At 33.8% G+C, this 22,876-nt stretch overlaps 1 protein-coding gene across 3 annotated transcripts in view; it reads left to right on the top strand.

Moving 5' to 3' along the window:
- The window catches only part of gus (splA/ryanodine receptor domain and SOCS box containing gustavus), a 114,211-nt gene that overhangs the window by 67,711 nt on the left and 23,624 nt on the right, over positions 1-22,876 (top strand). Inside the window, exon 1 of one of the 3 annotated variants that reach the window (XM_081994827.1) lies at positions 13,484-13,888. The exons of the other annotated variants lie outside the window; for them this stretch is intronic. Within the exon in view, the coding sequence (XP_081850953.1) occupies positions 13,782-13,888 (107 nt within the window). The 5' untranslated portion in view covers positions 13,484-13,781. Of the gene's footprint in view, positions 1-13,483; positions 13,889-22,876 lie in introns of those variants that run through there. 3 annotated transcript variants of the gene reach the window in all.

The following is a 22,876-nucleotide window of genomic DNA, read 5'->3' as shown; positions in this document are numbered from 1 at the left end:
AAAACTGTAGATTCATTTCTCATATAAAATTATATATTTTATTTATTTGCAAGAAGCAGACACTGTCTTTGTGTGGTGGTCTACCGTTTTGAGTGAACAACAGTTTTTTTTAATTGGGCACTGAATAAATAGGATTTGTACAGTAAAAGGGGTCAATTTTGCTGTTATTCCTGTAAAAACAATTGACAAAATGAGATGAAGGTGATAAAGAAGTGGAAATTAATTCATAAACAGGCAGCAGCTGTACCCGCATATTATGCTTCTTGAAGTGTACTTGGTTTATACAACTGGTAGAGCATTTACATTTTTGTAATTGCATGCCAGATGAAGCTAATAAGTACTTGTTCTTGTGTTTTTCTCTACAGGCACTTTTTTAATCCACTTGTGATTGAGATCCATATTAATATTATAAGTTTGTGTAATATGGGATTTACCTAAATTCTGGCCTAAATGATATGAGCCTGTTGCCTCAAATAATGCGATGCTGTGATATTGGTGTTTCAAATAATGTATCTTCTCAGTTCTTTTTTTTTTGTTTTCTTGGTCGTCTTGCTAAAGTAATATAGAAATATTTTGCTATACATACTTTTATAATGACAAAGCTATTAACAATGGTTTGTAAAGTCTGTAAAGTTACTACGAATATAATCCACACACACACAACATTGGTTCAAATAGTTGCCAACCAACTTTACTGCATACATTTTTCTATTATTTTCATGACTGCTTAAAATATGTCAATGACATCTTCGTGAACTTCTTAGAACTTGGAAAAGTCTTCATGAAATTCAATACCTTGTTAATTCAGTACCGGTCTTACAAAAACTAAATCGTTTGAGTTCTTCCAACGCCGTTTTTCTAAATTAAAACTCTGGACAAAAATACTCGAAGGTACCTATACTACCTTAGTTACCTTACAGTTTTTTTATTGATACTTTGCAAACTCCGAGGCAAACTTTGTATGTCCCGTTACTACCGCTATAGACAAGCTAATTTAGATGTTATCTTTTACAAGTAGTATCAACACTAAAATAACGGTTTTGAACCATTTTTTATTTAGGTTTTATTAGGTACCTATCTAAAAAAAGGACTTTATTGTCGCGTACTGAAGCCGGCAAGATAACAAGATTTTCAAAGTATAATTACTTTGTTACCGTTTCATATATAATAAAAGAATTGATTGATGAATCATAAGTAATCTGTCGGAAAAGATTGAGACATTATTAAATTAATATTGTTGTTTTACTTATATCTATTTAAAATTTTAATACTCTAGATTTTATGAAAATTATACATAGGTACTAATACAGAGTAGAATTGAATCTAATTAAGGTATTTAAATTTTAAATCGATACTAAAGTTTTAAATGGTAAATTTGCCGAAAGGTCTTCCTAGAACAATGGAAACTTTTGAAAGATGTTTTAATATTGGTTTTAATCCTCTTACAATCCTTTTACGTCATTTAAGTGAGCCCTGTGCTACTTAAAATAGTAAATTCTGATGAAGACTATTCTATCTCCAATTAACCTAAATAACATGGAACGGTTCAACCTCATTCAAGATGCTTTAATTGAAATTTCTTTATTTGAAATCCACAATTATTCTGCTTATTGTCAAAAAATAGTGAACTGCTGATGGGAAAGCTTAAACAAGAAAAATTTTGTGAAACTAAAGTTTCCTCTTGTCTTGTTCAGGATGAAGTACAGTTTTCCTGGTTTAAATGGTATTAACTGCGTTAACTTCTGGTAAAACAGTTAAACATTTTAAGAAGTAATTATATCTAGACTTTAAAGGTTTTATTTATTTATTTCGGTCAAACATCGAGCAGTATAATTTATAGAAACGGAGATACAACTCCTCCTTTAGGGCAAGTCCCTCTCACTGCTGCTTTTATGCAACATCAAGGGCAAATAAGTTCAAGTTAGTGGAATCTTACTTGACTTGATTTCTCAGGTAAACAACAAAGGGTGGTTGTGCAAGGAGTAAGCTCTGCAACTTGTCCAATTAACAGTGGAGGCCCGCTAGGATCAATATTGCTGCCTTTATTCACTTTATTGTTTATTATCCACAGCAAATTTTTAAATTAGACCTAGGAACTCAATGATAAGGAGAAAGAACTATTGAAAATTAATACTTTTCGACTTCTGTAGGAAGTCATCTGATTTACTCCCCGTGCGTCAACTAGACCTTCTTCTTCCAAACGTAACTTGATTAGTTTGGTTTTTTATTAAATTCTAGGATTAGAAAGATGAAGTTTAAAAATCTTAATCGTAAGAGCCCTCAGAGAAACGTTTCCATAAGACTATCGAAACTATCCGAAATGAACATTGAAGATTGATATCAGTATATTGACCTGATAGTATGCCAAAATTTGGCCTTAAACGATCAGGTTTATTGACAGTATTTCGAAGTAATGTTAGTAGGTAATATTGATCCTGTGAGGACCGCTTTACAAGACGTAGTTAAATGAGCCATTATTCTATTCTATTTATGGTGGTTCACTATTATCCTCCAGTTCTTTCTATACATTTCCAGCAGAGTCAGCTGAGGCATGGTTAAAAGAAATAAAGACATCATTTTCATCATCATTTCTTTAAGCTAATGCCTGACTTGTGCTTGGGTTTCCTAAAAACTACAATATCCCTGTCTGTTCGGATCTGATAGAGTCGGTTTCTGTCCTTCCCAAAAAATATTTATTTCATTGGGTTATCAACAAAAGTTGCTGATTGAGGATTATTCAAACTACTATCAACCAGCTGAATTCATAAAATATTTATACATTTTCTGCACTGAATTAGCACAGAACCCGGTGGTATTACATAAACCAGTTTCACCATGAAAGTAACACCTGGTAAAGAAATTTTAACAAGCAGTACTTAAAAACTTAAACCTTCAAATTTAATAAAAGCAAATTGTTTTCATTCAGAAATTAATCATTAACTTTACCGGAAACGTGAAAAACAATCCAAATTGCTGCTGCTTAACAAAACTTCCCGTAGCGACAAGAAATGACGTTTCAAATAGCTCGAATTTATCTTAAACGAAATAGCAACACAACCGAACTTCCGAAGTTTACAGTTAAAAGTTTTGGCGGAAGTTTGGAGGAGCAATTGGAGATGTTTTCGGAGAAGTTTTGGCGTATTTGTGAACGGAAAATAGAACGTTGCGAGATTGGAGGTGTTCGATAATATTGTTAATTTTGCTCACTATATGGGCGAGAGAATGCATTTGTTGTTACGTATATGGTACGAGTAAGTTGTTCATTGAAGCGAAAGGCATTTCTCGAATACCAAACTGCTCCCATGTCAAATTTATTAATTTATATTTTTCCCCTCGAGTAAATTAATCGCCGATTTTGGTAAACACTGCAAGGCTTGTAATGTCTAATTTACGGCGCAACGTTTACTTACCTTATAATTAGCCGCGGACCAGCGCAATACTCAGTATACTTATTTGTATGGCCTATTAGTTTTAAGACATTTAAAACTTTGGAAAGAATTTAGGTCTAGAACAGAAAACGCCGTTCATTGTGTTTAGTGGCCATTTCGGAATTAGTTTAGCCCACATCTGTACCGTTCAAGGTCCGATTGCAATAATTTTAGACATTTTTGTGAAAGTGTATCAAACTCAGTTATGTATAATGCATAAAATGCTATGACATTTATTATTTTTCATATTGCCTGGCTGTCGGCTTACATTCTCTGGCGCTTGCCGTTTTTATTTTCGACTGGAAGAATGACGTAGTTTGCCTTGATAACGCGAAATATTTGGAGGAAAAGCATGGACGGAAAATAGAAAGGAAATGTTAAAAATTTCAGTTGTTCGGAAAAGAGCTACATTAAACCTAGATCTTAAATATTAAAAAACTGTAAACTGAGTTTAGTTACCTCATCAGTCATTTTAAAAGCGATGATGATATAATATTCCAGTAAAACATCATAAATCTGTACAAACAGAAGCATTGAAGGGGTTCATTTCTTATTTAGCATCTATTGTTTTCCACATCAATTATCTTATTGTTTTGAATTTTATTCATGGACAGTCGTTCTACTATCTACTCGTTAAGGCTGTGGAAAAGTGGGTCATTGTTATCGCAAGGAAATTAATTGTTCATACAGTACCTATTTAAAACCAACTGTTTTCGTGTTTGCAAAAATGCTTTTTTGTACTTTTTCGCGTAACAAAATGTGACTATTCCAAACTGATGGCAGTGTCGTAATTTTTGCTTTTTGTGGCTACTAATAGTTCTAATCCGTTCAAAGTCGAGTAATGTCGTTGTCGTACATTTTTAATCGTGAGATTTGAAAAATTCTGATAACATTTCGAGATATCAAAAAATACGAATCAAAAAATCTGAAGATTTGTCTTTTAGCTTGGTCAACGTTTTTTTTTTTATAAATACATCCATTTTTTACGTACATTATTCCAGGGTAAATAATGTGTAACACTTATTTAACTTTTTGCTTTTGTAGATTTCGCTATTGAGTTATGATTATTGCTCAAATTAAACAAAACGTCTTAAATTTGATATGTTGAACCAAGTTAGATAAGGTCTTTCATATAAAACTGAAGCAATATTTGATAGATGTAAGTGCGAGATTGGCATGTAACTCACTGGCGGTCTACCAAGATTTGCCGTTATAATAAAAATGAATTTTAGTCGACTTTGGATCTTAATTACACGTACTTGTGATGGTTTAGTTAATTCTGGAACTAGAGGAAAAAGAGTAGTGTAGACAATATGTAGTGCAACAAAGTGTATCTTTAATTAAACCTATTTTCATTTTCTAAAATTATTAACATGTCTTACCTACAAAATTTGATGTAAGCAAGATTGAAATGGACACAAAGCACACTAGCATTGTAATGTGATTTGTCGGAAGAAATAAGGATTAATAATAATTGATTCTGGTCTTTTTTGTATTTCAGTTATGATCAGTTAATGCTACAGAGCTAGTGCAGATAACAGACAACTGTATTCTCAATAAAAAACATTTCAATTACGTTGTTTAGACAATGGAAAACGAGGGAACGGATTAGTTAGGAAGTTATCATAATCTTATGAGAAGTCATTACTTTCCTTCTTACTTTTAAGGGCAAACTTATGTTTGATTTCAGTTTAATTACAATTATTTCTGTAATTAACGAGTGTTGTATTTATTAATTTTAGTAGTAACTTTACCAAAAATGAAAACATCCATACAGTATTGAAGACAGATTATCGACTTTTCTAAGATCTGAAATCATATTCTTGCATGATGATGAAGAAAAGTCAAGACTGTATTTCAAAAAGGAAAATGGAAAATTGTCACTTGAAATCCTACTTTCGCCAGTCATTTACATAAATAACTATAACGTTTTATTAATCAGAACAAAAGGTTTTTCTTATTTATAGGGCAAATATACAACAATTTTTGTTCTTGGCCGTTTTTACTGTATTTTCTAGGTAAAAGCAGATGGTGCACAGGTATTATCCGAGGGTCGGAAAGGAAAAAAAAGGTCGTCCTTGATTGCCACATAAATTTTTATTTAGAAAGGTTTTTCGTATCGTGGGACGTGTGGCCCAAGGACGGGGTCAGGAAGGGCCTTTTCTCTCTAAAATAAATTGATCGCGCACATTTGAAAGAAGATTCCTGTGTGATAATAATTTATTGGTAGCTTTGAAGAGCAAACCTTCTGTTTTAATTGTAGCTAAATGTCAAGAGGATTGATGATTACGCAAAATTCAATAGTTAAACTTTAAATTTAATGACTGCAATAATAGGGGGCGTTTCTTAATGTCAGTATTGTATACATAGTAAAGGTGACTTCTCGGATAATACAACTAAAACGTATCTGTAATATTTTAGGTTTTATGTTTTAAAGGGCTGTGAGTACAAATATTTCAACTTGTTTTTGATTTAAGAAATTTGTACAGGGTGGGTCACACTGCAAACTTTTAAATGTCAATTTTGCATTTTAACAGAGATTAACATCATCTAATGTTAACCATTTCTCGAATTGACATAGACAGTCTAATTCGTTTCAAGCGTGGTATTTCTTCTACAGGACAGCTCTGTCCGTAGATTTAGCATATTAACATTTTTTACAGTAGTTTTGTGATACCGATAATTTTTTTAGGACATTCATAAATTTACTAATAATTATTTATACAGCAAGTGACTTAAACCATTTTTTATTCTTGTTCTTCGAGTGAATAAACTGGTTTAAGTCACGTGTTTTATACAATATTTTATTAAATTTCGTCTTTATTTTATAATATTTCAATTTAAAAAATGTTTAAACATCTAGTGAATAAAAAAATGTTTAAGTCGTTGCTAAGCGTTGAATAATTGACTAATAATAGGACAAAATTTAATAAAATATATTATCTTTTTGCTATCACTTTCTGCAATATATGCAAGGTTTCTCCACGGATATGCAAGGCCTACATAAACATAAGTACACATTACCGGGTGACCAGTTTACAAGAGAGGCATTTTTTTTATCTGCTTATTTAGATATTGCTGATTTAAGTAATTTCTGGCATTTTATGTGAAACGGACGAACGCCGTCATTCATAAACTACAGTGCTTTTTCTTTCGGCGCTTTGCAGCTGTTCTAGGTACTGTTGGCACACGTCGAAAGCAAATTTATTCTGCTAATTGCTGACGAACAGTAATTGGATCAATAAAATGATTAAATATTCCATTCCAAATTCTTAGTTCTTGTCGAAAATACTCGCTTTTTCTGATGTCGCGTTTTTTCGACCGCATACACATGTTAGTGACAGCAGTTCCATTAATTAATAGTATACAGGGTAATTCAAATTCGACCCTCACCATTGGGATCTCGGAAACTATAAGAGATACGAGAAAGTTTAAATTGGGGCAAAGTTGCGCAATGTAAAGCTCAACCAAATGCAGTTTTAAAAATTTCGATTTTCCGAGTACTTCCGAAGATATCCGAAAAAAACTGAAAATTTGATTTTTTGTTTTTATTTATTTCTAATCTTATTTAAAGAGATATTCCAAAACTAAAAGCACCTTTTCATTGCCACTTTTTCTCAGCTATTCGATGATGGATTCAAATTTGCCACACGACGTTTCGTTTTTTGGCAGCCATCATCAACTTTCTTTTTTCTTATGGGCGCCATATTGGATTTTTAGCCCACCAAATAGTGCGTTTTATTCTGATTTTAGCGATGTATAATAATTTATGATTTGCTTCATAAATAACAAAATAATTCAATAAAAACTATTTTTTCTTTAGTTATTGGCTTTGAGTTAATGAGCCGTTTTATAAAAGGTCATTATTTGACAGTACTTGTCAAACACGATAATTCGGACGATCATTAGAGCTTTTAGAGATTTTACCTTAGTTAGCTTTGTTAATGAGACGTTTTATGAAGATTACTTGGTAGTACTTGTCACACGCAATTGGCCTGAACATACTTAGTCACAAAGGTGTACACGTGACTTGACTTAAACCGGTTTATTCACTCGAAGAGCTTAGGCCACTCGCTACGCTTGTGGACCTAGTTGTTCTTTTCGTGAATAAAAAATGGTTTAAGTCACTTGCTGTATAAATAACTATTAAATCACTCTGAATGACATTCGCCTATTTACAGATGTAAACAAACAAACATCAATGTTACATCTACGGGGCGCGGTGCAAATTTAATAGAACTGTAATTTTAGTTTTTTTTTTTAATATAAGAAGTCGAAATTTAATAAAATACTGTATAAGACACGTGACTTAAACCGGTTTATTCACTCGAATAAATATGAATGAATAAAAAATGGTTTGTCACTTACTGTATAAATAACTATAAACTTGCACTTAACATTATACAAAATTGAAATTTGGCAAAAAATGAAGTTCTTAAAATGATGATCTTTCTCTTGGAAACATAAATAAGCCTATAAGTTAGAGATAATGCTAACAAATCTCTTTTTCTGATTAACCTAAATAGTTCAGCAATGCTTGTATAATAATAACATTTTCTGCGGGGGTTTCTTTTCTAGATACATTTTTAACTATGATTGACGCTCTAATGATCATCCGAATTATCGTGTTTGACAAGTACTGTCAAATAATGACATTTTTTAAAACGGCCCATTAACTCAAAGCCAATAACTAAAGTAAAAATAGTTTTTATTGAATTATTTTGTTATTTATGAAGCAAATTATAAGTTATTATACATCACTAAAATCAGAATAAAACGTACTATTTGGTGGGCTAAAAATCCAATATGGCGCCCATAAGAAAAAAGAAAGTTGATGATGACTGACAGAAAACGAAACGTCGTGTGGCAAATTTGTATCCATCATCGAATAGCTAGGAAAAAGTGGCAATGAAAAGATGCTTTTAGTTTTGGGATATCTCTTCAAATAAGGTTAGAAATAAATAAAAACAAAAAATCAAATTTTCAGTTTTTTTCGGATATCTTCGGAAGTACTCGGAAAATCAAAATTTTTAAAACAGCATTTGGTTGAGCTTTATATTGCGCAACTTTGCCCCAATTTAAACTTTCTCGTATCTCTTATGGTTTCTGAGATCCCAATGGTGAGGGTCGAATTTGAATTACCCTGTATTGTACAACAAGGGTGTCCCTATCTTATTCACATATGGATATGGACAATTCGCCCAGGCTATTTTTTTCTACGACTAATTGGAATTACTTACCAAATTTCACACACACATTTGAACTTCCTCGGAAGCTTGCGAGTTTATTTGTTAGTTTATTTATTGTATGGAAATTTTGAAAATATGTGTAACGCTAATGTAGTACATTTTAAAATTAGTTAGGACCTCGGTTCATGACTATACAGAGTGCTTAAAAAAATTGACATTTTGGGATAGCTTTATTGTGTTTGTCAGAATTGATCACTGAATGACGCATTAAAAAAACTAGTTAAAAATCCGTATAACGAGCCTAAACGAACTATGTCAAAACGCATTTTGTGATTTTCATTGGGTAAAAAAATTTTTGGAAAACAACTTTTCTACTTTAAATTCAATTTGGAACACCCAGTTCAAAATAGATCAGCCTGATTATAGGTATTTTTTCGCTGACGTCACTGTAACCTTTAAAAAAAGAACCTCGACCATTACAACCCAGACAAAAATATCGTGTTTCAGACCATCGACCATCAACATTTTTTTTCCTCGGCCTGGACACGGCACCGTCTACCTGTGCGTCTTCTCATAAAGCCGCATAACATTAAACCATATTTTTCTTAATCGCTTCTACGCGATGGCCCCTAGCTAACCCTTTAACTTTATAAAGGACATTCCCATGAACTAAGAAACCGTCAAAACCGGTTGCTGATGTTACGTAGTGGATTTTTGACGGGCCCTTCCGAATCAACTACTAGGGCATTAACCGTATATGATAATGCTGACGTTCTCTAGGAATCTCTATCTGATTATGTGTAAGCGGTTTTGAGTAACGGAAATGTTAGGTAGAAAGGTTTCTGTTTGGTAGATATTTTAACAGTTAATCGTCCAAAAACTGTAAATATTAATCTTTTTTTTTTTCTGTTTCAGGTAAGACAAAGGATCAAAGTAATCTGAGGGCAAGTAACTAGCAATCCAGGAAGTTGGGTTTTAATCAGGTAATGGCTCAATGAGGGTAATTTTAGCTTCGGTTTTGACCAAAGAGGCTAGAGCCACATACCACTGCAACCATTCGAAGTTGCAAGATGTTGCCATTGTAACCCAAGGGCAAACTTGATGACAGCATTTGTGATATATTTTTAAACCAAAATTTTGGTCAAGAGTGGTATAGGTATGTTAAGATTCTTATGGAAATTCTTATTCCGCGTTATGGAATTAGTACTTCCATAAAGTTTCAAAGCTGTGAAAGCTCATATATTTAGAACGTTTGGGGTTCTCCCAGTTCTACAACAAAAGGAACAGGTCTGGATTACGTTACTTTTACTCTTATCTCTAAAACTACGATAACCTATAAGAACGGGCTATTTCCTGTCGCAGTTTGTTTGATAGGAGTGCGTTCACTTCTTGAAGTTATCTGCAATTTGTGCGATGCGTTTAAAAATTGCAAGATAGTATAAGTGTTTTGTCGCTTTTATAACGCTATATACATTGCTTTGGTTGCGACCTATATTTTTGCTGAATATACGCATTGGATTCACTGTACGATATCACTGCGCATGTGCTATCTGGCAAACACTCTGCTATCGTAGCCTATTTGACCAGCTTTAAGAAAAAGTTAATAATAGGCAAAGCGACTGGACAATACTGTCACATACTTATTTTCCATGATAATGAGATACGTAATGTGATTGTGTCAGAATTACTTCGACTGTAATGCCTCTTTCACAATGGACGTAAACATAAGAAACACGTAAAGTTAATTTTTTGAAACCTTATTTATGTTATGATTAGTTGGAATCCGTAAGACAAAGCGGCATTTATATGTTAAACATTCACATTTATTTACGATAGTTTGAAAAAAATTAAATTTTGTTTATGTTTATGTGATTCTTATGTTACGTTCATTGTGAAAAAGATATAAATAACACCAATTTAAGTAGTCAACTCGATTCACTGTTCTTCAAACTGCAGGCCCTTGTGGAAAAATATTACTTTCCGCACTTGTTGAGTTTTACCACATTTGACTTTTCCATGGAGCTAAATTTTCAAAACTTGACTCCTTATAGTTTTTCACCATTTTCCATCCTGTATTTGCAGAAAAGAAAATTTGAGCCTACGCTCGCGACCCCAAACTCCCAAACCGGTGCCGTATACCTAAAGATTTAAGGAAAGGGACAATCTTTTACGTCCCGGGGCGAAACGTTGACGAGGGTTAAGCCGAAAACCTTTGGTCAAAGTTGCGCAGAGGTATAGTATTCCCTACTTGAAGTTTTCACAAGATAACGCGCAAAAGCTCAAGAGGGGATTTACATGTTTCTGAAAGATCCTCGCCCTGTTTCAGGCGTAAATTTCGTTTCCGGTGTTTTGTGAATCATAAGTAATTAATTCGAAAAGCTCACGAGAGGTCGTGAATCATGGTAAATTGTAATATATTCAGAATATCATACCGGATTGTAGACCTGGAATTTCCCATGCGGCAATTAGAATACATCTTTGTTAATTTGAATATCGTTTGTGTTTTGACTGGAAGAATGTAAGTTTCAAACTGCTTGTATAAATAGAGTTGTTCAGAATGTGAATAGTGTAAGGGACTCCATTCAATCCATTTAAAAATCGCTTTTGCAATGTCACTTTGCAATTAATAATAACATAAAACATTTTATTTTTAATAAAACTTGATGAACTGATCAAAAATGTTTAATTCAAACCAAACCATTATTAATATTTCACAACGTAATTTTTAAACAAAATTGGTTCGGACCTGCAATAATTAATCTAGACAGTGATTTAAATTTAAAACATATCGAATTTAACATGGTGCCTTCTCCGAAGCTAATTTGCGGTTAGAAATAATTCTGGGAAGAATATAGTAGTTTAGTGTCCTCGTCATCATTATATTGAGATTAAAGGCTGTAGGTTTATCCTTTTATTCACCACAATAGGGAACAGGGATTCAAATTAACCAATCATTATCAGTAAAAACGGATATGACAAAAATCAAAGTAAAATGTAGTGACGTAACAATATAATAGAAAGTTTATAAGCAAAACAATAACTCTTATGTTATTAGGAAGGAAAGTTCTCTATATTGCGTGGTGTTTATTGTATAATAGAAAGGTAAATGTTTTGAACCTGACGTTTTCTTCTTCAAAAAAGATTCTTCAAGAGACTCCCTTGAAGAAAGATAGCCAGCGCTTAACTCTTTAGATGTAAGCTCCTGAAGATGGGGTCCTGTGTGCCCGAAACTTGAGTCGAGCGACCCAAAATCAAAATTGTGGGTCAAAATCAATAAATGTAAGAAAATATAATGGCATCTGTTAAATTTTGACGCTAGTTTTTACCTAAGCATTTGCATGGGCCAGTCTGTTCCTGGTTTCTTATTTTTACGATTTAAAATTATTATTTTTTAACTTTTTTTATAACTGTACACACCTATGAAATTGTTGTGCTAATCTCATTAACTGATATTTCTAGCTGTCCGCGTAAATAAACATCTAAACGGTATACATCAGACGATCTAAGTGACCAGCAATTTGATCATGTCTACATTCCACTTTCCCAACCAACCTTTTTGGTGCAGTGAGACGAAAATCCCAACAAACGAAAATAAAAATTGTGTCCAAACCAACTTATTGATCATATCGTCTCCACAACTAATAAAACGGCTTTGGTAAGTCAAAAAAATGGGTTAGAACAATCATGCACAACCTAATTTCTTTACAAATAAAGAGGAACATTATCAAAAAGTGGGTAAATTATTTTGGAGAAAAATGCAGCCAAATTGCTCTTTAAGTCTGATGGGACAAAAGAGCACTTTTGGCAGCTTGATCAAAAGCAAGCAGATGATTGCTCGATATAATGCTGGTATATCGCCTAGTGCCTTTACTGCAAGGAAATTTCTTTAATTTAGTATAAATAATTAAGTTTCTCTAAATCAGATAATTTCATACATATATTGTTATTGTTGAAATCTATTGAAATCTAATCAAATGCCGGTAATCTACTCCAGTTACAAGGTGTCTCAAATTCGACCGTTATTCACCTTTATTCAATATAAAGCAGTGTCAAAATTGTATGATTGATGCAATTGGTAATTTTATGGCAGCTTGCGTTTCCTCCATATAAAAAATCACTATGTAGGTCAGGGGGTTTTAGTAGAGAAGTCGAAGCGTTTTTTATTGGGTTTTTAGGAAATGTCAGCAACTGGTATCTCGTATGTGAAATTCCAATATCAATTTGATTGCCAATCAGTGTTCAGGTCAATATGTCAGGCGATATAAAAAAGTAGATTGCTTTAATTGCACGTAGGTTTGTATAGGCACAAAGCAAGAGAAGTTTTGAGTATGGGAACTAATAAGAGATTTTAGAAAGCGATTTGTTTAGGCTTGATATAGACTTGGTCGTAGGTTTTTATTATGGTTCTAGTTTTGTTATATAATTGTGTTGCATATGTGCGTTACTTAACCTTTCGTAGGTGTCTAGTTTTATGGCTATTTTAGGTAAAAAGTTTTATAGGTGGTAAGAGCATATTTGATTGAGTATCCCTACCAAATTATTGTCTGGATTTTTAGACGGAAGTTATGTTTTCTCTTATGATCTCTTCGTAGTAAATTCCAAACGTGACACACCTTCTTGCACTACTACTGACTGCATCGTTCACCGTTAGATCATTTACCTCGGCGGTGTCATAATTTGTTTTGTTATTCTTTAATGCCGATATCACTACAACACCAACAGACCAAGGCAAAAAATCAATTAGGAGCTTGCGGGAGCCGTGTGTCTATCAAATCGGCAACGTTGTAATATCGTTTTCATTCGGCAACCGTGTAAAGCTCTTAGCTCTATAGAAATCCAACAGAGCGACCGAGGCACAGACCTACAATTCAGTGCGCTGTGCGGTTAGCGTACAAACAGAACTGTTCGTGTGGGGTTCTCGTTTGTGCTGTTCCTTTCAGTTTGATTCAGTGACCAACTAGTAGACAGCTCCATTATCGTCCGCACAACGAGAACCAAAGTAAGGTTTTCGTCGGCCAAAGAGTTTTCCGTCTCGAAAAAAATTGTTTCAATTTTTCCCACGCGGACGTAACTTTTGCGCGTCGATTCGGTAGTTTGTTGAATCAACTTGACGCCAACTGATTTTTGTTGGAATATGTTTAAAAGGCGATGAAGGATTGTAATCATGTGGGCTAGTGACGATACTGCATGGGAAGACAAGGAAAACTTAGGGCAGTTGTTTCAAGCATTGAAAGGACAGTGGGGTAAAATGAGATTTGTCTCGTATGACTCGTAAGTGCTTCCAAGTTTTTTTTGGTTTTGGTGGGTATTTGTGATTGTGAAAGGGATTTGAAATTATTTTCCAAACTTATTTATTACTGCCTTCTCTATTGTTTGGTTGAGATACAATGCGTTATTGTTTGTCAGTTCGTATACTTCCTATTGTTTGGACTAATTATGGTTCATGCCAGTTGTTAAAGCGTTACGTTGGTACTTTAATTGCTTCATAGAGGATTTAGTTAATTGAAGTCTATTAAGTACACCGGGCCCTGTTAATATTCCTGTTAGTTGATAAACTTCTGAGCAGTTGGCTGAAGAAAGACTGTTATGTTTCTGACTCTACACCAGTAAAAGCTATTATTATAACTCGTTTAGTTGTCTTGGTAGAACTCTAAAACCAACTTATAGCATAGTAAAGACATAATTAGATCTATCACATTAATTGAAATTGTCACTGTTTTTAGTATTTGCCGTCATTGAACGGGACAATTCATTTAACAGTGACTCATTAAAACAAAAGATTTATAGTAGAACATTCTTCCTCTAGATATTTTAACCCGGTGCTTATCTCGTCCTTCGCTGGTTATTTTTCACTCCTTGCAGAAATGTAGTTTTTTTAAAAAAATTACTATTTTAAAGCACAATGGAATCGCACGATTTCCGCAACTTGGAACACTGTAAAGTTGATGAGGCTATCAGCAAGATTTAAGATTAGCTAAATTATCTTTCAAGGTCAAGGGAGATTGTTTTGCAATTACATTTTTATTGTTACACTAAATAGAACCTAAAGAGAGCATGAACAAATTGAATACTTAATAAAACTTTTTTTTTATTCTGCGGAAAATAAAGGAGGGTGGTGATTCATGGTAAATTATACTATAGCACATGGGACTACACAGCTGGTTTTTCTTAGGGTGCATTCATTAACAATTAATGAAAATGTAGATATTTTATACTTGGATATTAGAAGAACAGATATTAGTGATCTATTTCAGCAACTTTTCAAACTTGTGGATGTAACTGAATTGACCCTGCTGAGTTTAAGGTTTGTCTTAGATGAACAAAATTTGACACCTATTAGTGTATGTATATTAGGGTTCTGCTCATATTTTTCTGTACTTTATACCTAGATTAAAGACTTTTGGAGTTTAACACCAAAGCTAGGTTTGCTATGACCGAACATTTAACTAAAACAAGTCCTAAGCTGTAAAAACATTGACTCTTGAGATATAGCCGCCATAAATCTTCTGAATTTGCAAGGGTTGTTCTTAGTTTGTCAAGTAAATAATGAGGGTTTACTATTTTCTGGTTTCCATATATTTTAAGTAAAAATGGATAGTGCCTGGTGGCAAGGCAAAGGCGAGGGCCTCGGCGAGGGCAAAAGATAATAAATAAATGTAGCATATTAAAGCAATTATGCACAATATAGTTCTGTTGTTTGCAATGTTATTTGCAAGATAGGCTGTGTTACAAAAAGTTATCAAAGTAGACGAAATAGAAAAGTTAACAATGTTTTGAACCAATTAACAAAATAACAGCATAGTTCTAGTACATTACACATTTAAGGAATACCACTTAATAACAGAGTATTTTATTATGAGAAAACTCTTAGTAAAACTATTAGACACTTAAGGATTTGATAGATGGATAAATATATTGACACACATGTTTATGATGATGCTTTGAAGGATGCTTCTTATGTATCTTTATAGGCAGTTTTGTTTAGTTCAGACCCACTGAAAACGAGCCCTATTCTACCCGCGCAGTCACTAGCATGCTCGAAAATCAAACTACTCTGGATTATAGTTTTAAATATGAAGCAAAGAACGTTTTTAATATGGGTAAATTCCGAGGTAAATTATGAAACCATCGCCTTAGAAAATATGTGTATACAAATATCCAATTCATTTTTCAAAAATCCTTATTTCAGTTTTATCTAATTATTCTTCATTATTATCTTTGTACTTTCACAGAGGTAGTACACATGAATTATTGTAATGAATGAAGTGGATATTTGATTTACCCATCAAAAACTGGATAACGAACCCACTCAGTACTGTTACAAGTAGACTCAGAAAACAGATACGCACGCATAAAAGTACAAATAATCAGAGTTTGTCCTTACGGCCAATGAAAATCGAAGAGGCCATCATTACTTTCCAAGCTTAAGTTACAGGGGCTGTAAATCTGCGTCATTTTTCATTTTCTCGACGCAATTTTTTAGAAGCCGAATCACTCCGAGTGGCACAGCTAGATTGTATTGTTCCTAAAAAACCTTTTGTATTTTAAAGCCGAAACCATTTACATACAGGAAAATGCTGTTTGTTTTCATAGGCTTTGTTTTCGACCAGATTGTATGCTCGCTTTGTTTCTTGCCTTCGTGAAAAGTTCTAATGGAATGCTACTGTTTGACTAAAATGTAACGTATTTAGAGGATCCATTGGCGTCTGCTATTGATTTAGGGGGGTGGCTTGTTTGTTATTGGGGCTACACTAATTAATGCAATTATCTTGTCATGTTCGAAGATGGGCTAATTTGGGATTGTATTAGTGATGCGCACCGTAATGCACAGCGTGATTCGCTTATTATCATTTGCTATTAAGTATCGTATACATGTTAATCTGGATTAGATGATTTAGGTAACCTAAATCTAGTCAAGACTTTTTCAAAAAACTGGAAAAAACTTTCAATGGAGAATACTACAAAGCGTCTTCTATTTACACACTACTTCTTTCATCTTCGTTTTGAATTACTCTCTCTGGCGATAATACATAGTAGCTTTCTGACAATGTAATATTATCTCTTTCCAGAATAATTTTGTCAAGTTTAGCCATCACAACCACCAAAAACAACTGATTTTGGTTTCTGTAATAATAGTTACCATCTGTGACTAGACCCTAAATATGGATTTTACAGGAATTTGATATTAAGTAAATGCTGTCGGAAATATTGTTTTGCTTGAGAACTTTTCGTGCTGCACCTATAGCACTGTCCTACTCGAATTTCGTCATTGGAGAGAGGATGTGGGCCTGACAAAGCGCTCTAATGCAGCCACAAGGCATGTGGTGGTTAAAATAAGTTCAGTGGCCTCCTGTCGAGTTTCTCGTGTCTATTTTTACCATTTTCGAGCTGCGTCTCAAGGAAAAATAAACGCACTAGGTTTTCGTCGCTTTGGTCGTGTTTTTTCCTCGTCGCTGATATGACACGTGTTACTTTCAACAAACTTTTTGACTGCCAACGCTTTGTCAGCGCTCGGAAAAAAGTCAATTTCCCACCGTCGACGGTTCTCGCCCTAGACAAACACCAAATTTTACCTAGCCCGCTCGGATGATAATCATTTATCAGACATTCTTTAGTTCCCGTTTAGTTCCTTTTGATGGGGAGCATTCACCTTCCACACCTTGGGTTTCTATGGGCCATTAGTTCGGTTTTTACCTACCTCAGGAACACCTTTCAAAAAATTCTACCTTTGCAACGCGTGAGAATGTGCAGAGATCCAAGTTTAGTGGTATACCTGGCTGCTTTGTTACCTAGGCAGTATGTGTCTTTCTACAGGGGATTTTTGAGTTCAACAAAATGATGTGATCTTCATGTCAAGCATTTTTATTATCAGTATTATTGTTATCAATTGACTACTCTTCTTATGGTAATACAGTTAAAAGTTAGATTAACTTTCTCCTTTGCTCTGCTCTAGTAACTCGACACATGTTCCGCCAATAACAGTATTACTCATCAGAAGTTAACTTCAGCATCCACTTTTGTTCCCATCATTACCAGTTCAGTCTGTTCAAGTCCAGGCCATGTTCCCATCAGAAAAGATTCCTCGCATGCTTCTATACGCGATTTTTAAAGTCTGAAACACACTTACGCGATGCCAGACCAGAATACACGTCTCGGAAGACCTTGACGGGGAGTTTCAAGGACAATCTTTGTTCGTGCATCTTGCCCGCATCCGAGCAGGTACTAAATACACTGTCTGGGTCCCTGGTTAAACAAAGTCTGAGATTATAATGTTCTTCACGTTGTGCTCTCGAGAGGACCGTGTATATACCATCATTCGTATAGGTGCATGTGTCGCTCAGCTGATAGGGATAGGCTTAAAAAAGAAGGAAAACAACCAGTTTGGGTTGTCTGTGATTTGATTTTGTTCAGCTTTGTCGGCTGCTTTGAATGGCTATCGATGATGCTAAATTGAAAAAGATTCAATGAAGAATGAATCGCTGTAGTGACTGTATCAAAGAAACCTGAATATTTGACTAAATTACTAGACAATTCGATCGTAGTTTACTTTGTCACACACGTTGTTCGTTTTAAAGTAATCTGAATAAGAATGTCTCTCCTTCTAGGCTTTCGAGTAATTTCAACTAGTAATCTATTGAAATAACTTACTTCACCTACATCTGACTAAAATTAGAACAACCCTGTTTTTGCTTCTACTTTTATAACTTACTTTCTATTCTTTAACTACTAAACATAATTTAAATAGAAATAGTTACAAAGCTTTGTCATGAGTACTCTGTCTTAGAGATCCTCACCTAGTCTATACTGTTTTGTCTTCTTGTCAATGTAGCATTTTACTTTTGTGGTTTTACTTCCAGTCACTGAAGATATATTATGTTTTATTGGTTTGCATTTTTTTCTTTCTCGAAAAGAAAAAGCTTTCAACGTCCTGTATGACATCCTGTAGCTTTCCTGTCAGCTGGCATGTGTAACGTTGTAGGCTTTGAAAAGTGAAATCTTTTTGCTCTAAAGTTCGATTAATTCATCACGAACCTCAATAAAGTGTGCATACTATAATGCAAGAGTGTATCAGGTGTCCAGTGGAATTGAAAATCAATCTAAGTCGCAAAATTTGTATCACAACTTTACTAAACTATACAGGGTGTCCCACGACGAAAGACATCGATTGATATTGGAAAAAGTATAAATAGGAGAGTTTTGAAAATTTGGCAGGATACTGATGTGGGCATGCCCAATCTAACTAAAATATTTTCAAGATGGTTGCACTTCCGTTCATACCGGAAGTCGATCACAACTTTCTTATTTTAAATAGAACACCCTATATATTATTACATATTTGGATTCCTCACAAAATTCTGAACAACTTTTGTGTACAATGCCCTATGCCTATTTCTAGCCGTTTTCGAAATATTTGATGTTTTTCCAAAAAAGTGACAGTTGCAATGCTCAACATACTTTTGTACTCTGTCAAAACCGTAATTCATTTTGCAATGAAACTTTGGGTTATTGTAAATAAAGGATCGTTTTATTAAACTGAAGGTGCGTAATAACCCATTTGTATACAGGGTCATCAAAAAAAAAATCATAAACTTGCCACTAAAAAAAATGAAAAATTTCAAACTGATGGCTTTCAAACCAAAGCCATCACCAAAAGCTGTCAAGCAAATAATTGAAAATTTTAAGAATACGGGATCTGTGAAGAGAAAAGCTATTAAAACAAAACCAATCCTTAATAATACAAATGTAGAAATTGCAATTTTGGGCTATTTTGTTGCAAATCCAACTTCGTCAATAAGACAAGTTTCCGTAGAATCAGGCATATCCTAAAGCTCAATTCAAAGGATCCTGAAGAAACATAAATTTCACCCTTTTTCATTTAAATTAGTGCAACACTTAAAAGGTTTGACTTTGAGAGTGGTTTTTAGTGAGTTTTTGCTGACTAGTCACTATGGAGAAGAATTGTTTTTGAATAATATTATTTGGAGCGACGAGGCCAAATTCACTAAAAACGGAATGTTCAATAGACATAATTCACACTACTGGTGTGACATAAATCCACACGTAATTTGAGAGAGAAATTTTGAAGAAATCTGGAGTTTTAATAATAAAAAAATCTTTATATTATATTATATTATATATTATATAGGCAAGTAAATTGAAACGTATAGTAATTTGTAATGCTCAAAATGATTCCGTCATAAAAAATGTGGGTTTCTATTTAAAAAACTTGAAATTCTTCTTTTTTTTTAGTGGGAAGTTTATGATTTTTTTTTTGACGACCCTGTATACAAATGAGTCATTACGCACCCTCAGTTTAATAAAACGATCCTTTATTTACAATAACCCAAAGTTTCATTGCAAAATGTAATACGGTTTTGACAGAGTACACAAAGATGTTAAGCGTTGCAACTGTCACTTTTTTGGAAAAACATCAAATATTTCGAAAACGGCTAGAAATAGGCATAGGGCATTGTACACAAAAGTTGGTCAGAATTTTGTGAGGAATCCAAATATGTAATAATATATAGGGTGTTCTATTTAAAATAAGAAAATTGTGATCGACTTCCGGTATAAACGGAAGTGCAACCATCTTGAAAATATTTTAGTTAGATTGGGCATGCCCACATCAGTATCCTGCCAAATTTTCAAAACTCTCCTATTTATACTTTTTCCAATATCAATCGATGTCTTTCGTTGTGGGACACCGTGTATTGTTGGGTTATAATTTAATGCTATGGTTATGATATAGTATTTACTAATTCGAATTGGAAATATCAAAGTGTGTGTGGTATTGGCGGACACCATTTTAGAGACAAAATGTTTCATGATTTGTAGGGCACTTAATTAAACTTAAATTTTCCTTACCTGTGAACTAGCTACTCCAAGAGCATAAAAAATACTGTAAGCATAAGAAAGCATCACTAAAAAATTCTATGAAAAAAAATATTTTAACTTTGGATGAATTGAAATGACAAATACTCACTGAAGGAAGTGACGTTTAAAAGCAGTTTCAGTGACGGCACTTATTTTACTATGAAATCGTAATGTAATCAGCATCGCTGCAATTATTACAAATTCATAGACCGCATTTGATAATTAGGAAATTAATTGAAATCTGACCCAGCGGGAAATTTACAATTTATCGCATCTCTTAACAGTTTATATTCCATTTACGAAACGTTTTCGAAAAATCTGCCGCTAATGAAATTTCCCAATGAACGCGGTTATTTTAGTGGAATTCTTGTTGTTACCAGTAATTTATTGGCGAACTGATTAATAGGTTGGGTCCAGACTTGGTGAGGCCTTGAATGTGAATTTAAAAGTTATTTACGCTCATGTTTCCAATTAACCCGAGTGCCGAATGATGGCTGTACTAAAAATACTTCCAGAAGTCACCTCCTGGAAGACTTTAACAGAGTCTTTTAAATATGTAATTGTATGGTAATACCGTATATTTTTAATGTAGTTGGTAACTGATTCAGATAACGTACAATTAAAATAATGACGGTTAAAACAAAGCAAGGGGTAATCCGTTTGTCTTTTGTTTAACATTACTTAACCGAAACCAATAGCGGACGAAAAGTTCCCACGGACGCCATTGTTTTTTTAGTAAGCGGTGAACGTTCGCACCTTTGATTAATTTTTATTTTTCTTTGACGTTATTTAGTTTGTAACAAACACCGGAAATTTTTGGGACGCTCCTACATATTTTGATTACCATAAGATTCAAATAACTGATCTAAAGTGGAAAAGAAATTATCGAAATGTCCACTTATGTTGAAATATTTTGGCACGAATGCAAAACATTGCTACTATACCAACAAATTAGTCTCAAGCTGAAGGAATTGCTGTACTTAAATAATAAGTTCAGTCTATGTAACATTAAAAAAACTCACTTATATAAAACGTTAAGGGTTTGCACAATAGTTTAAACAATCTTGAAAACACACTAAACGACGGAAGTTTCTGAGAAAAGATCTGAGATTATATTTCTCTCGCATAATACCACATTTCATAGTTTAATTAAAACGTAATCAAAAAGTTTCTGCAGTCAGTAAATATATTATTTTTTTATCATTACCAAAGTTAGTGAATAGTGAGTTGCATAAGAAAAATAGGTAGTTTTCTATTATTATGGGTTGTAACGGTATTGTTTTATTGACGGATATGAAAACTAAGTCCGGGGAGAACAGATGAAGCGCCTTGAAGAGTGTGCGCAGCACTAGCTGTGTCATTTCTTATAGAAAATAGATGCATTTTTGACCTTAAATATAACACAAATTGTAAACTCTAAGTACAGGACAGAACAGGAGGTATCATTTTGTGCTGTAAAGCAACAAAATTAGACAACCGAAAAATGCTATTACGTGTTTTGACGTCTCTTTTACGATTCGGTAACACGATAAAGCAAAGAAAGCGCATCATTAAAGTAATTTACATAATTTTTGTAAGATTACAATTTTACTCTTTCGCAAGATGAAAAACAAAGGAGTTTTTCACCGAAATTACCATGTTTTGCCCACGTGCTCGCTTCCTGGTAAAAGTAACCGGCAGCCAACCGAATTGCTCACTCCAATGGGCGTTTCGATTTCAGCACCACTTTTTTCACCAGTAGCAACAATATAATCCTTACAAATTAAATGAGATAACGCTAATAATTGGTAATTGTTACATAAAACCGGCCTGCTCTAAATAACATTATATTGTCTAATTCGATTATGTTTTGTTGAAAGTGCGTTTGGAAAGGAAATAAGGTCAGTGGCGTGTCGGCGCTGGCGCTTTGAATTTTTATCGACTTTTATTATTGTTGCCATTTGATTTCGTATGAATTTACGCATATACAGGGTGCCCCAAATGCTATAGATTGTTACAATTTGATGAGAACACCTTGAGACACTGTTGCCAAATTTTGTTCGGTTTTCATAGTAAGTGTTCACATAGTAAGTTAGAGGTGTTTTAAGTATAATATTGTCATTTTATTGATGGGGTTGGGTTGAATGCTGTAGGCCTTTATCATTGAGACTGTCCAGTTTTGCAAAATTTGGCAATGTCGCATTTAACTCATTTTGGCCCTTCTCAGTGTACCTATAAGCAAGATTGTGTTTGTGGACATTTTCTGCCGAGAAGAACGGAATGTTTGGCAACGTTTTTCTCAATTCGGCTTTGTCATCCAAAACTTGCCTACAACTTTGCAAATTGCATTTTTCAGTTTAAAACGTCTAGTTTAATTATAAAACTGAAAACTCGTTTCACCCACGT

Source organism: Ips typographus, linkage group LG1 (genome assembly GCF_016097725.1).
Source record: "Ips typographus isolate SLU linkage group LG1, UJ_Ityp_2.0, whole genome shotgun sequence".
Lineage (NCBI taxonomy): Eukaryota > Metazoa > Arthropoda > Insecta > Coleoptera > Curculionidae > Ips > Ips typographus.
This window is presented reverse-complemented; position numbering and strand designations above follow the sequence as displayed.